The sequence below is a fragment of the Nematostella vectensis genome, chromosome 9, assembly GCF_932526225.1.
Source record: "Nematostella vectensis chromosome 9, jaNemVect1.1, whole genome shotgun sequence".
NCBI lineage: Eukaryota > Metazoa > Cnidaria > Anthozoa > Actiniaria > Edwardsiidae > Nematostella > Nematostella vectensis.
In genome coordinates, this window is record NC_064042.1 from 14,745,721 (window position 1) to 14,759,814 (window position 14,094).

The following is a 14,094-nucleotide window of genomic DNA, read 5'->3' on the forward strand; positions in this document are numbered from 1 at the left end:
TCGGGCTTTATCGTGGTCATGTAAATGAAGCCACGTTCCCGGACTTTGTAAATAATGTCCTGGCCCCTAATCCGCTTCCATTTAACGGTGTCAACCCTCGGTCTGTAGTTATTATGGGTACGTATGATACGCATCTCCATGGGTTAAATGAAGAGCGTTTTTTTGACCTGACAAATTTATCTTTCAGATAATGCAGCCATCCACCATACAAGAGCTGTTCTAGCTGCCATCAATGCCACCGGTGCTCTCGTGGTGTTTTTGCCGCCATACAGCCCTGATTTTAATCCATGGAAAAACATTTTCTCAATGACAAAGAGTTGGTACATAAGCAATGACGTGATATGGCGAGCATGCGACGAGCCAGAACTTATGATTCAACAAGCTTTTTTGAATGTCTCAGCACAAGACGTAGTTAATTTCATGAAATACACTGGATACATGTAGATAAACAATGAAAATTTTTTTGTCCGTTTCTATTTCGGGTGTAAATAACTCACTTGCAACAATAACCAGATAACCCTATGTACAAATTTATGCAAATGTTGAGAATGATTTATTACAAAAAAAAAAATTTCAAACAAAGCAATCCTTGAAGTATAGTAGAGTTCATAATTTGCCAAGTTCGGACACTAGTTTCACCCTCATATCCTCATATTCATCGTCCAAGAGAATTCCATCGTCTTTTAATCCCTTCATTTCTCGTAGTTGCTTTGTGATGGCCTTCCGCTGTCGCATCTATAAAAAAGGGTAAGACACTTCTTTTGTACGTATTTTTGCGTTATCAAACCACATCATAAGGAAAATTATAGAGTGCTTTTGGTCTATATGTGAAATACGAATTACTATTTTGTATAATTTGTCGAAAAATTTCAGCGTATTATAGAACGATAAAAATACTTGTAATAGACAAGTAGTCAATATACACAATGTTGCCAATTACTAGTAATTAGTATAATTGTGCAAAATTGTGTAATAGAATTTCAAAGATTCACTGAAAGCACTCTAACCGCGATAAAAAAAGCGATAATAAAACAAAAATGACAAACCTTGTCGTTGTTGTGGGAGTGTTGTGTTGTTGTGGATGTTGGATTGCTAGCCAAATTAGCCGGCGGAGTTCCGACACGCCTCGCCCCAGCTTTGCGGCCAGTGAAGAAAGGGAATTGTGGCACCTCGTCCTCACTCTTGTGGTTCCCATTAATCTGTCGATAAACAAAAAAAGATCATAATTTTTAAGCTAGCTTTAATGATTTTAACATGATTTTAAATAAGGCTTGATATGCGAAGTTCAAGCAAACATTTCCACATGTTCATATTCCATAATGGTCGGAGATCCTGATATACTACAAAGTTCCACTTTTATTAGATTTGATAATAGGTAGAAATGGCAAAATTCATCCAAATGGTTCTGGCTTTCAAAGTAGTTTTCATTAGTTGAAGGTAGAAAGCAGCATAAATCTCCATACACGCACTGCCATAAATTACGTTTTTGTCTTACGACCAACTAATTTTAAGTATTTATGTCTAACTATTTTTTAATCAATGCGTCAATACTGTAGGCGGATTCTTAAATCAAAAACAATAAAAGACTGAAAAAATACAAAAAACCCTACAAAGTTGTTTATTAAAATTATATGTAACTAATTAAGTTTGAAGCGTTGAGCGGGAAATTCGAATTAAAATTAAAGAGCTCACCAACAACTTAAAACGCGAATTTTAAAGTCCTCTACATTTGGGTGTTTCTCCCGAAGCCTTCGCATTTGCTCATCCAAAAGACTCTGTTCTTCTTCTGTCGGATGAAACAAGTAATTTGTTTAATGGTGTTGCGCGTTGGTCATACAAGTGTCCAATATTCATAGGTTACTCACCACTGCATGGTTTCTTGCTAGTGAACGGTTCATTGTTATTGGACTTCCTTTTCTTGGATGGCATTGTATCCATCCAGAATGTCACTTTCCCGTTTTTCATAAGTGACATTTCTTCCGCGAGTTGGACCTGGCTCCATATCGTAAACCGACGGTTGCTCTCACCGAAATACCCAAGCTCGAAGTCTTCGTCCTCCGCCTGTGTCTCCTCTTGGTAATTCTCAAAAATGTATGTCTTCCGACACATGACTAAAGCGTGGGGCACGCTTCAGTTCGAAAAGTTTCGAGCTTCGCTTGTTTTTTGGATCTAAGACTCTCAAACGGATATCGACTTTATCAGTGTCCATCACGCTTTCCTCGTGGGTGAACACTGTAGATCATTTGCATAGAAATATTGTAATACCCATAGCCCCTTTCGGCCGTAGAACTGCCATTTGCAGTGACAACGTTTTTTGAAATAGGTGTATACATATGTATACGCACCGCATGGGTATTCGTATCCACGGAAGTATGTAAATGTTTTAGGTCGTAGTACAACGACCGCCGTCCCCAAAGACAATTCCCTCTTTGTGTTCATTATCATTAATATAAAAAACTGGTTCAAATCAGAAATAATGTGGATCACACTTGACAGTAATAAGAAATGTCTTCGGTGTATACAAATAAATGAGCTTACACAGCAAAATCGTCATACAAATACTCGCCCAAAAACTTTTCACAGAAGTGTAAAACATAGTTGATTTTTCTCCTCTTTTTACAAAGAATTTGTGTAAAGAAAACTAATTTGTTTTTATTGTTTTTAGTTATTTTATTTATATATTGCTTTGCTCTTGACAATGACGCCGTTTTACTGAATAATTAATAAAACACTAATTATAATAATTCTTTGTCTCTATTTTTTAGATAAAAATACTTATAAGAAGTCTCAGCACATTTTCGGCACTCACTCAGAACACGTCGTTTGGAAGGGAATCCTTCTCTTCGAGACTTGAAGGTATTTGTATTATTGTTGATAGCTTTTTGTGAGAAATTTAATAACGGAACTTACGTCGCTCTATAGTCTCAGGATAATAATATATAAAGTTTAATACGCTAAGGAAATAAGCGTGCTTCACATCTCTCGGAAGAACTGAGGTTCTGGTTTTTACTTTGAAATGATAGCGAAACGAGAAGGTCTAATTCAAGCATTTTATGTAGCGAGAAACCGAACTGGCAAAGGCGCCATGTCGAAATCGTCCACAGAGTCTTTTTTTCTCTCATTATGCCGAAGGCACAATTTACGTTCAGACCTTCGTAGTGGGGAATAGTATCAAGAAATATTGATTGTTTTGGCCAAAATTTACACCTATTTTCAAATGTACGCGGAATTCCCGGTTTCCAATTCTGTCATTGGACATAAAACCGACGAAAGATGCATTATTCGAACAAAAAACCTAGTAATAAACGCTCGTTTTTTGGTGGTCGTTTGTGCGGTGGATATGACGGTGAATGTGATGGTGAATGAGACGGATGCGTCGGTGGCGTGGCAGTTTGGATGTGGCGGTGTGAATGGAAGAGAGACTAAAGATCCGACGACGGTGGGGTCTACCACGGCGGTAGGAAGTGGCGAATAACACTTGGATTCCCTCGCGCGGTTCTCGACAATCCTTTGCCGTAGCCGGTCTCTACAACGTCATTCACAATGTTTTGCCGTCGCACGGCCAACGTAAGTTTTCAAAGCTAAAAATCACTTTATTTCCTCGAAAAAAATTTAAACATGTAACAAATTGTTAATACACTATCCTCAATTTTTTTAAGAGGTTAAGGAAACAAAACAAATCATATTTTTCCTTTGTTTACAGGAAATCAAAATGCAACCAGCGAGCCGGCGGCGAAAAAGCGAAAGTAAATAGATTTTGCAATTCTATGTTTTAAGTGATGAGAAGGGCTATTTTGGGGGTAGCAACGATGTATGAACGATTGTGTATGAGTGGTACTTTTTGTGATGTATGGTTAAAAAATGATTGTCTTGGCCGCTAAATTTAAAAAAAAATAAGAGGATAACTTACATGACTAAATCAATTGTTTCGTAAGCATTTCAGTTTATGTTTACGTTTTTTCTTAACTTTTTATACCCTTTAAATGGTCAGAAAAACACGAGGAATGCCTAATACAGGAAGTACTCACTCTCGAACCCTTCAAAGAAAAGAAGGGAAGTATTTGGAAGGGGACGAATCTGGGAAGAGATATCAGAAAATTTAAAATCGCTGCGTGTGCCTGTGTTAAAAGTAAACAAACGGTCGGTAAGAGAGCGGTTCCAGCTGCTGAGTGAAAAATTTTAAAAAAAGATGAACGAGTAGCGAATAGCATCTGGTATAGAAACAGACCTGTCTGAGTTACGAAGAAGGAGAAGGAAGTGAGTGAGGGCATGGCAAAAAGCAGCTGCGAAAAAAAACAAGCAGAGGAGATGAGGAGGAGGGGATGGCGAAACGAAAGCGTGAAGGAGACGACTCAAAGAAACCAAAAAAGCACACTTTTCCTTGGTGGTAGGTATAGCTGTCAGGTAGGCCCATGGCCTCGGCGAGAACAGGAATATGGTGCTTTTACGTCCGGAACTCTGTCAAGGACTCTGCTTCATCGACATCGTCTAGCGAGAAAGCATCATCTTAGTACGGAAATGACGGGTTTTTTTATGTATTAGCATCGTACAGGAGGATAAATTCATCGTCATTAACAATATCATCCGTGTCAGTCAGGCATCGACGACCACCTCTCGAGCCTGGCAAAAGGATCCATGTTCGTTAAATTTGAGAGAATCCGAGAGAAAAAAACATACAGCCGTCCCAGAGATATCTTAATGTTTACATAATTTCGCCTGACGACGGCAACGTCGGTCCCAGTCCGCTTGCGCATACCGCCCGCCGTAGTAGACCCGAATCTTAAAATCTCTACTGAATGAATTGTGGCCCAAAAATGTATACTTACAGTTTTATAGAGGTGGGATCAATTTCCCTTATTCCTCAATAAAATCAATACTTTCTATGTTTTCGTAGTTCGTATTGAAAGGCACTCTATATAAGCGATATACCTCCTTCGTGTAATCTCTAATATAACTGTAAGTACAATATGGGCGTGGCTATACGGTTGGGATATCTTGCAATATACCATCATAAGTTAGTATATGGAATCTTAGCTCTCAGTTTGTATTGAAAAGGCGCTCTATATTAGCAATTTGCTAGTATAACTGTAAGTAATCACATCTGGGCGTGGGTCCATATCTCGAATTAAGTTTTGTAAAGAGTATTACAATTATGTGGAGTTTGAAAGTTGTACAATAAATGGTATTGGGTTAAATGCTGGTCAATTGAAATGGTCCATTTTTTCGTCAATCTGAAGTTTATGTTAATATCCATCACTGGGTTATGTTTTGTGATCGTAACATAAAAAGTATTGGTTCTATTCAGGTTTTAAGGGAAATTAATTCCACCTTTATAAAACTGCAAGTATACGTTTTTGGGGGTGGGTCCATATCCAGAATTGCTTAGTGTGAGATTCTCTATCGCTGTGCCAAATTTCATAAATGTTCCAAAAATTTGAACGATCCGCCACTTTTTATACACCATTTTCTTGCACTATTACGACTACATCTCCGAAAACTCACACATCGATCTCTCTCGAAAAACCTTCGCACGTGCGACTCATACCAAAAATGTCAACCAAATACCGACGTCACGTCACGCGTAACGCAATATATACAGCGTGTCTCAAAAGTTCGTGCCCCTTTAAAAAATATCATTATTTCCAGCCTGCACGTGTACTCAAGAAAACCAAATAAATCTACAGCGGTACCTATTTTCTACCATAATTGGCAGCAATAAATAGGGGGATATAAAAAGTTTTTCCTTTTCCCGCAAAATGTTGCGCGCGCGCCAAATCAAAATAAACTTTCCCGCCATTTTTTTAGCACGAAGATATCGAATATTTTCCTCCATTTTAAAGGCTTTTTCTCAACGAAAACAGCTAGAAAGAGAAATGAATCCTCTCCAAGCTTAAAAAAGCCCTAATATAAGAGCTCAAGCAGCTATTCCTAGATCAAATAGGTTTCCGGTAAAAGAAATTGCAAAAATTCTTGAAAAGTCGGAGAGATGGGTAAAGAAATGATCCAGGGAAACTGACTTCAGGGATAAAAGACGAACGGGAAGGCCAACTATTTATCTGATTCCGCAAAGAAAATAATCAAAAAAGCCAAATACAACTCTTTGAGGAAGATTTCCAAAGACTGGAAGGATACAGTTCAACGACATATGAAGGGAAAAGGATGGGAAGCTATGAAGCGCCAAAAGAAGCCATTGTTAAGTGTCAAGCAACGGGCCAATCGGTTAAAGTTTGACAAAATGTATAAGAAACTTACGGCCCAAGACTGGAATAACGTTCTCTTTTCTGACAAATGTCACAAGTATCTATTTAACCTTCCAAATCCGAAGAATGATGTAGTATGGGTAAGCCAGGAAAGCCAAGTTCCTCCGGCGTTCCCCAAAACCAAACTTTGACTTCAAAGTACTACGTTTCTCAGATATTGGAGAAGGATGTAAAGCCTTTGTTATCGAGACGATCAACAACATAAAAACCTTAAAAAAGAAAGCTTTTTAATAGAAATGAAAATATGATCTACGTACAAGATGGCAATCCAGCGCATACAGCAAGACCCAAGACTGGTGCAGCAAGAACCTGCCGGGATTCATAAAGAAGAAAGACTGGCCACCAAATTTCCCTGATCTGAATATAGTCGAAAATGTTTGGGGTCTGATAGATCAGTCAGTTTACAGGGATCCTCAATCAACGACGATGAATGGCCTGAAGAAGCGTCTTCGCGAAGCCTGGAGAAATGTACCAGTTGCCACATTACAAGCGCATAAGAAACGTCATAAAATGCAAAGGCGGACACTCGGGATACTGATGTTTGGAGATGTAGGTCTTGACTAATAAATCTATAATTTGTGTTAATTTGCTTTGGTCATAGTTACCCAAAATCTTTTTATGAGCTCTTGAAAAAGGAGCACAAACTTTTGAGACACCCTGTAATTCTCTCGCTCGAACACCGGCCAAGGGGGGAAGGGTGCGCGCCCTCGTGTGGTGCACAGGTAGCCCAAGCTCTTTATTTGTCCCTATCGATTTTACGGTGAACATAGGGCGAAAATCAAAATTAGTGAAAAATAAAAAACAACTTGTTGAAAAGACGTGTGTAGTCTAGAAAAACTTTGCTAGGACTAATTTCCCACGGCAGAGGAATCGTGTGCAGAATTTGCGCCCTAATTTCGACGCTCCCTCCCACGGCGAGGACCTCTTTGGCTCTTGCCAAATCCTCGCAGCCACAAGTGCATGTACATGATTTTGCGCTCGCGGGGACGAGGCAATTTTGACAGTTGCCAAATTCATTGTGGTCACGCATATTTCGACGACAAAAAGACGAATATTCTGCCGGATTCCTCTGCGATGGAGAATCGTGTGGCGCTGAGATTTGCACTGGTTGGACTCCAACTATCTATGAGGATGTCGTGGGAGGAAGTATGTTTTTGAGGACGGAACGTGAGGTATGTTTAAAATTATTTTCCTACCTTTCACTTCGTTCGTTTAAAATGAAAAAGTAAAAATAAACGCAACACTGGACTACACACGTCTTTTTAACAAGTTGTTTTTTATTTTTCACTAATTTTGATTTTCGCCCTATGTTCACCGTAAAATCAATAGGGACAAATTAATAGCTTGGGCTACCTGTGGTGTACGCGCCTGTATTCTGCCGTCTAGATTTGATATCTTTCACTTTCTTTTTCATAAGATTTTGATGTCGCAATGGAGTTTGTACTGCAACTCTTATTAGTTATTCTTCTGTCATGGCAACACGCCATTGGCCACGACTGCAAGGACTACTTATACTTGATGCGAAGCTTTCAGCTGCAAGGAAACGTCATCGAAACTAACCAGACTACCAAATACGGTTGTCGACAGAGTTGTCATAGCCACAAGGATTGCTTATCTATCAACTACAAGGAAAAAGAGTGAGTGATAATATATTCAATCTTCATCGAATATTAGGATTAAAGTTCTTATAACCTTTCACTTATATCAATCTAGCCAAAACAAAGCATAGGTAAACTTTCAAATTCTGAAAAGGGAATTGAATTTTATTGACATTTGAATTTTCTACAGATCTTTGAAAATTTTCCTGGCCGCGCGAAAGGAGATAGAATCGAGTGAATAATTCCAAGTTTTGGCGGGAAAATCTGAAACAACATATTTTCTTAAATCCGTTAAAATTCAGAGACGGCAATCCCACAAAATATTGGCGAATTGTTTTCTATTGCAATGCTGCCCACAATGAAGCGAAAAATAATTTAAAAGTCGAGAATTGTATGCGAAAAAAGAAAATATCGTTTTGCTGTAGGCTTCAAAAACAGCGCGCGCTCGTGAAAATGCCGCCATTCTTGATTGCGAATGCAGCACGCGCGCACAATGCAAAAACAATTCAAAGACTAAAAAATATCTGCTAAATTTTGCAGATTTGTCTCCTGAAGTTAAATAATTATTTGACTACCAGGTTGAGTTTAAAGATGACGGTAAAAGTTGTAACCACACAACGTTCTTCAGAAATAACTAAGAAGATATGAAGACGGAAACCGGTTTAGCGCGCGCATATGTTTTCTCGTGTAATTTGGTTGACATCTCGATCTACGTCACAAATAACTGGACCCGGGCCTTTCAGTTCACGGCCTTTTTCCCGATAGTTGACCAAAATACCTCAATATTACAGATTTGAGGGATTTGCGCGAACGCGTGTTTTATAGGAACCACAAACCATTTGGAAGATGAAAATATAAAGAATTGACAAAGTCTATCAACTATGAAAAGTTATATGGACTTTAAATATGACCATTAGAATTGTTAAGGGGAAATAAATTACCTTTTCGCAAGGATTAAGTAGTTTCCTTGCTTGTTCGATCGATCGATCGATCGATCGTTCGTTCGTTCGTTCGCTTGCTTGCTTTTGTTTGTGTTTGTTTGTTTGTTTGTTTGTTTGTTTGTTTGTTTATTTATTTATTTTGTCCGTCCGTCCGTCTGTCTGTCTGTCTGTCTTTTCTGTCTGTCTGTCTGTCTGTCTGTCTGTCCGTCCGTCCGTCCGTCCGCCCGCCCGCCCGCCCGCCCGCCCGCCCGCCCGTCCGTCCGCCCGTCCGTCCGCCCGTCCGTCCGTCCGTCTGTCTGTCTGTCTGTCTGTCTGTTTCAAACAATATTCATTCCACACATATTTAGCAACACATACAAAAACATCATTTTTTCGTTCAATTTCAATTTCCTGTTGGAAATCATAGGCGAGAGAAATGCTGTAAATTCATTGTTTTGCTCCGATTCGCTTTGCTTTACTTGAACATCCTAAAAATAAGGTTTACTTTACTTGAACGTCTTAAAAAAGGAGTCTGAACAATAACATTTCAGGTTATCACAGGTTTCCCGCGCGTTTGCCCCAGTCTTTTATAGACCTTCTAAAAAACTACAGTCGTTGATTAATTCCCTTATTCTCATCTTTTACAGGTATCGATGCGAGCTGAACGCAGCGACACACTTGTCACATCCCCAAATGTTAAGACCAGAAGACAACGCATTTTACGCGTTGATTAAAACACCAAACCGCTGCAGTAACAAGCATTGTTCTAGTGAGAAAAGATGCGCTCTGGTAGGAAACAAGGTGGCATATCAGTGCAGTAAAGGTAAATTTTGAGTGGGATAAGACGTATTATACATTTCAAGGATAGGATAAGATTTTCCAAGAAAAATTGAACTTAGTTTGAGTTAATGGATTATGGTTGTCAAGGCTCGAGTTAGCGAGGTTCTACTGTATATAGTTCAAGTCAGCGGTTAACTCGAGTTATCAAAGCTCGAGTTAGCCGGGTTATACTCGTTATCCAATCGCGAGCTGTGAACAGCTGACACCTTTAAAGCGAATGGGTTTTTGCTTGCCTAGTTGCTTGGGTTGCTTACGGGATTTCTGTACTTAATATATAGATTTAGGCACTACCTGAAAGCAGAGCCAGCATTAAACACCTTTTGTGTTGACTGATCGAGGTATTTTGGGGGGATCTACGGGTCTAGGATTCTGCTCTTTACTGATATTGATTCATTGGCCCTACCAAATGGATCCAGGCCTTACTCAATAATTTCAGTTATGCAGTACATAAATGTTAACAAACACAATTCCTGTGGTGTGAATATGGCTGTCAAAGTTGTCAAGAGTCTAATGGTAAATTCTTATGTCCCTTTATAGAAGTTCCATTTAAAAATATTTTTTTAATAAAAACAATACACCGACAAACTTTGTCCTTGTGCAGGATATGTCATGGAAGTAACAGCATTCCAAAGATTCCAAATAATATATTTAGACTGTTTAAATGCCAATCTGTTATCTTTATGCATCGATTTAGTGTTGATTCTCTCCTTCATTGGACTGATTATTCAGAAAAATGTCTGGAAATTGAAACCCTTACAAATATATCTCCTTTCATGCATTACATTATATTGGTGCACCCACCCTTTACCATATAGTGGCCTTGGTGTTGGTGGCCTACTCCAAAATGAATGCAATGGAGAGAAAGAAGATTGATTTTGGAAGCAAATCCTAAAAAATACATCTAAGACATCACTGACAGTGCTAAAATGCTAACTTCTAATTTCAAACCATCATTGATCTATGTTTTGGGTAGAGAGGAAACAGCAAAGAATATCAATTGACTAAAAAATGTCTATGAGGAGAGGAGAAATAAAGAAAATTGAATCAACTTGAAAGGTTTACTAAAAAATATAACAGTTATAAAATAATTTGATTAAGCATTTCTTGACATTTCCCCTTTCCCATTATCTTAGGGTTTTGTTTACATATTTATCATTGAAAACTAGTGTTATATAGTTTAAGTATTTTGCCCTAAAAAAACCTTCCCCTCGTTAAAGTTCCATTGATAGACATTTGTATAGCTACATTCTGACAAGCTTTGTCCTTGCGAAGAACAAGTAATGGATAAAACAGGATTTCGAGGATAGAATATAGTGTCAGAAACAGTCTTAGATGAGATGCAAAATACTGAAGTTTCCATATACCACTTTCATTTGTGATTTCCCATCCCCCATGGGAATTAATATCTACAAATATAAATCTAAACCTCTGAAATAAATGTGATGGAAAACAGACTGACTTGGAAAGGAAATCCTTAAAAGAAGATATAAGTTAAAGCACTCAATAGAAATAAAAATCAAGTCTGTTCATTAATTTATTTTTGGTGTAGAGGGAACTAGCAAAGAGCATCAATTGCATAAAAATAGTCAACAGGGATAAGTAAAAAGAAGAAGTTTGACTTCTGTAAATGTTTGATAAGAAAATATAACAATAATGTGATAATTATATTCAGTACTTTCCTAAAATATCACCTTTCCAATTACCTTTAGGTTGATAGAAAACTGTTTTCTTTGCAGATTTATTATTTAAAAAGCAAAAGTTTGTTTTTAGTTTTATTTAAGTATCTTGTTAAAAAAACCATTGAGTGTGCACTGCTGAATCACATAGTAATGCTCTAGTCATTTGAGCCCCCTCCCTTATGGTCCTGCAGAAGTCAGGGGTTAATGTGGGGTTCTAGACCAATTTTTTAACCAGAATATGTCAAGAGGGGTGGTGATATTGACTGTTTTTTACTCTTAAATTGGAAACAGGCTTTTATCACAGTTGTTTAAGGGTAAAGTCTAATCCCCCACACTTTCCTGGGACCATGGGTTTGAGGGGAATCAAATGACTAAACTCCCTTCTGTTTTCTTCAAGACATAGTTTTCAAGTCTAATGTCTTCCAGTCTTTTGACCCTCAGAAAGTCCCTGGTTCATAAAAGATCGAGTGAAAACAATTATTTATTTATTTCAAAACAATCTTTTCATCAAGCCATTTATTATCTAACTTATTTTCCACAACTATTTGAAGAAAAATAAACACATGAGATACAAGATGCAGACAATAAAAAACAATACATATAGACAATAGGGGTTGAATTTTTTTTTTTAATCCTCGGTAAGGAAAATTTTCTTGAAAGTTGAAAAAATTGCTGTATCTTGTAAGGATATGTATCTTCTTAGGACTAAGAGCACAGGAAATAGAGACAATATAAATACGGTTTTCTTTAGCGGTATATGACAAATGCAACACGATATTGTTTAGCCTTTATGAAATATCTCAACACGAAGAATTTCAAAACAAAAGGTGTTATCCCTTGCTTCGTGCCTGTATTTTTCGCCATTTCGTGGCCGAGTGGGGCCTGGGAGTTGCGCGGCTGGCTGGCGAGTGACACCACAGGGAACCCGCGCGATGACCACAAAACCAAGTCGCATAGCTTTACCATATTTCTATACCTATGGAGCTCCGGGCGCGCTGGCTCTGCTATAAAAACCGTGCTTGCACGAGAGAGTTGCATATTCATAAGTATTATATGGAAAAATGATAATTGAGTTGTTTGCAGATTGCCCGGAAAAGGCTCTAGGTATGGAATCGGGAGCTATTGGAGACTCAGCGATAACTGCCTCAAGTATTATTCCTGACCTGGATTATGTGCCTCGGTATGCTCGCCTTAATGCGCCATCATCTGCTAATAATGGATGGATAGCTGGGCCCGCAGCTGCAGGAGAGTACCTTCAAGTTGACCTTGGACGTGTAGTAGCAGTCACCAAGGTTGCCACTCAAGGAAGACGGAACTCACCCATGTGGATGAAAACTTATAACATCGGCTACAGCACTGATCTCTCCACCTGGCACGTCTACCGTGAGGGAGGAAACGCCCAGTCACCTCATAAGGTAAGCTAATAAGGCAGCCGGGAGGAGGGGGGATGGAGGGGAGGGGAGGGGGACACTCAATATTGGTTAAAGGAGTCAATTTCCTATCTTTTAGGGTAGATGACTCTAGATGACTTCTACCCTTAAAGGGTTTCCAACAATTTAAGGGGGTCCAATGTCTCTACTATCCCTTTGGGGCTTTCGAGCTACAATGGAGGCCCGAAACACCCAAAACGGATTTTAGTCAACGGATCGGTTAATAATGCACAATCCCATATTTTTACCGAGTGTTATTGTTTAAGGCGGCCAAGTGGTTTCTCAAAAGATCATATCCATCCATAACGATATGCCGATCTTGGTGTAAATCGACTATAACAATATTTTGCTTTATTAATCTAATTTGTAAGAAGATCAGCCTAAGAATTGAGGTTGATTTTTCCAATGATCCCCTCTGTTTCTTAGGAGTCCATGTTTTTTTGTATTAGTCTTTTTCCCTTCTCTCCTCAGTCCGATTCCCGGCGCTAAATATGTCAATTTTGTAACAATGCTGGAGAAAGCCTTCTTCTTTACTAGGTGTTCACCGGCAACTCGGATCAGCACACGGTTGTTTACGGGTCATTTGAAGAACCCATTCATGCACGCGGCATCCGATTCATCGCGCAGAGCTGGGAATGGCACATATCTTTTCGAGTAGAAATCTACGGCAGATGTGACATATAATATGACTCTACACCACCTTGGAAAAGTATGAGGCTCTTTCCCAGTCCTCCTCCTTAAAATCGCCAATTTGGCCGAGGATTTTTGGATTAAGTTTTGTTTAAGTTTGTCTCAGTAGTCTTCTCCCCCACCCCTTAACCCTCCACTTTCCTGGGACTTGAAATTTAAATGCGTATTAAAGCCTGTCTCGTCCCTAGTATTGGCTCATTTGCGGCGCGCAAAGGACCACGGGAAGGCGGACCGGAGGGCCGAGCATTTGTGACGGTCCAGCATGCATTGCGTTTGCATTGTCTTGCCTCTTTCTGTCCGTGAACCTTTGAGCGCCATTTTTTTTCTCCGCAAAGAATTGAAGCTGTAAAAATACCAGTTCACTTCGGTCAATTACATAATTCCGATGATTTTAAATAATTGAAGGCCGACGAAAGAGAAAAGAATCTATTAGACTCAGCGCTAATTATCAGCCACATCCTCGAAAAAACCTCCTTCATTCATTTTATATACTTAATTATTTGTTAATTTATTCATAAACTAATTTATGTATTTGTTCATTCATTTGTTTTTTTATCTGTTTTGTTTTTGTTTGATAAGTTATTCATGTTTTGCTAATTTTTTTTTTCATAGGCAGATGCAGTATGAAACAATAGACCATGATGCCATGTATGAAACAAAACTTTGTAATTGCTTGC

The 14,094-nt window shown here is 38.7% G+C and overlaps 2 protein-coding genes across 3 annotated transcripts in view; one reads left to right on the forward strand and one right to left on the reverse strand.

Annotated features, from left to right (window-relative positions):
• The window catches only part of LOC116605551, a 74,422-nt gene that overhangs the window by 21,727 nt on the left and 38,601 nt on the right, over window positions 1–14,094 (forward strand). Inside the window, exons 6-9 of the mRNA XM_048732113.1 lie at window positions 2,766–2,856; window positions 7,678–7,897; window positions 9,426–9,601; window positions 12,381–12,712. Of these exons, the coding sequence (XP_048588070.1) occupies window positions 2,766–2,856; window positions 7,678–7,897; window positions 9,426–9,601; window positions 12,381–12,712 (819 nt within the window). The remainder of the gene's footprint in view (window positions 1–2,765; window positions 2,857–7,677; window positions 7,898–9,425; window positions 9,602–12,380; window positions 12,713–14,094) is intronic.
• On the reverse strand, window positions 448–2,275 carry LOC5507907. 2 transcript variants are annotated; one of them, XR_004294824.2, is made up of 4 exons: window positions 1,866–2,275; window positions 1,693–1,786; window positions 1,047–1,199; window positions 448–735 (listed from the first exon to the last, which is right to left on the reverse strand). XR_004294824.2 is itself a non-coding variant. In XM_048732116.1 (3 exons), the coding sequence occupies exons 1-3, from the start codon at window positions 1,896–1,898 to the stop codon at window positions 607–609; spliced, it is 315 nt and encodes a 104-aa protein (XP_048588073.1). In that variant the 5' UTR covers window positions 1,899–2,275; the 3' UTR covers window positions 448–606. The 2 variants fall into 2 exon arrangements, 1 of the variants encoding a protein (XP_048588073.1); XM_048732116.1 differs by lacking the exon at window positions 1,693–1,786.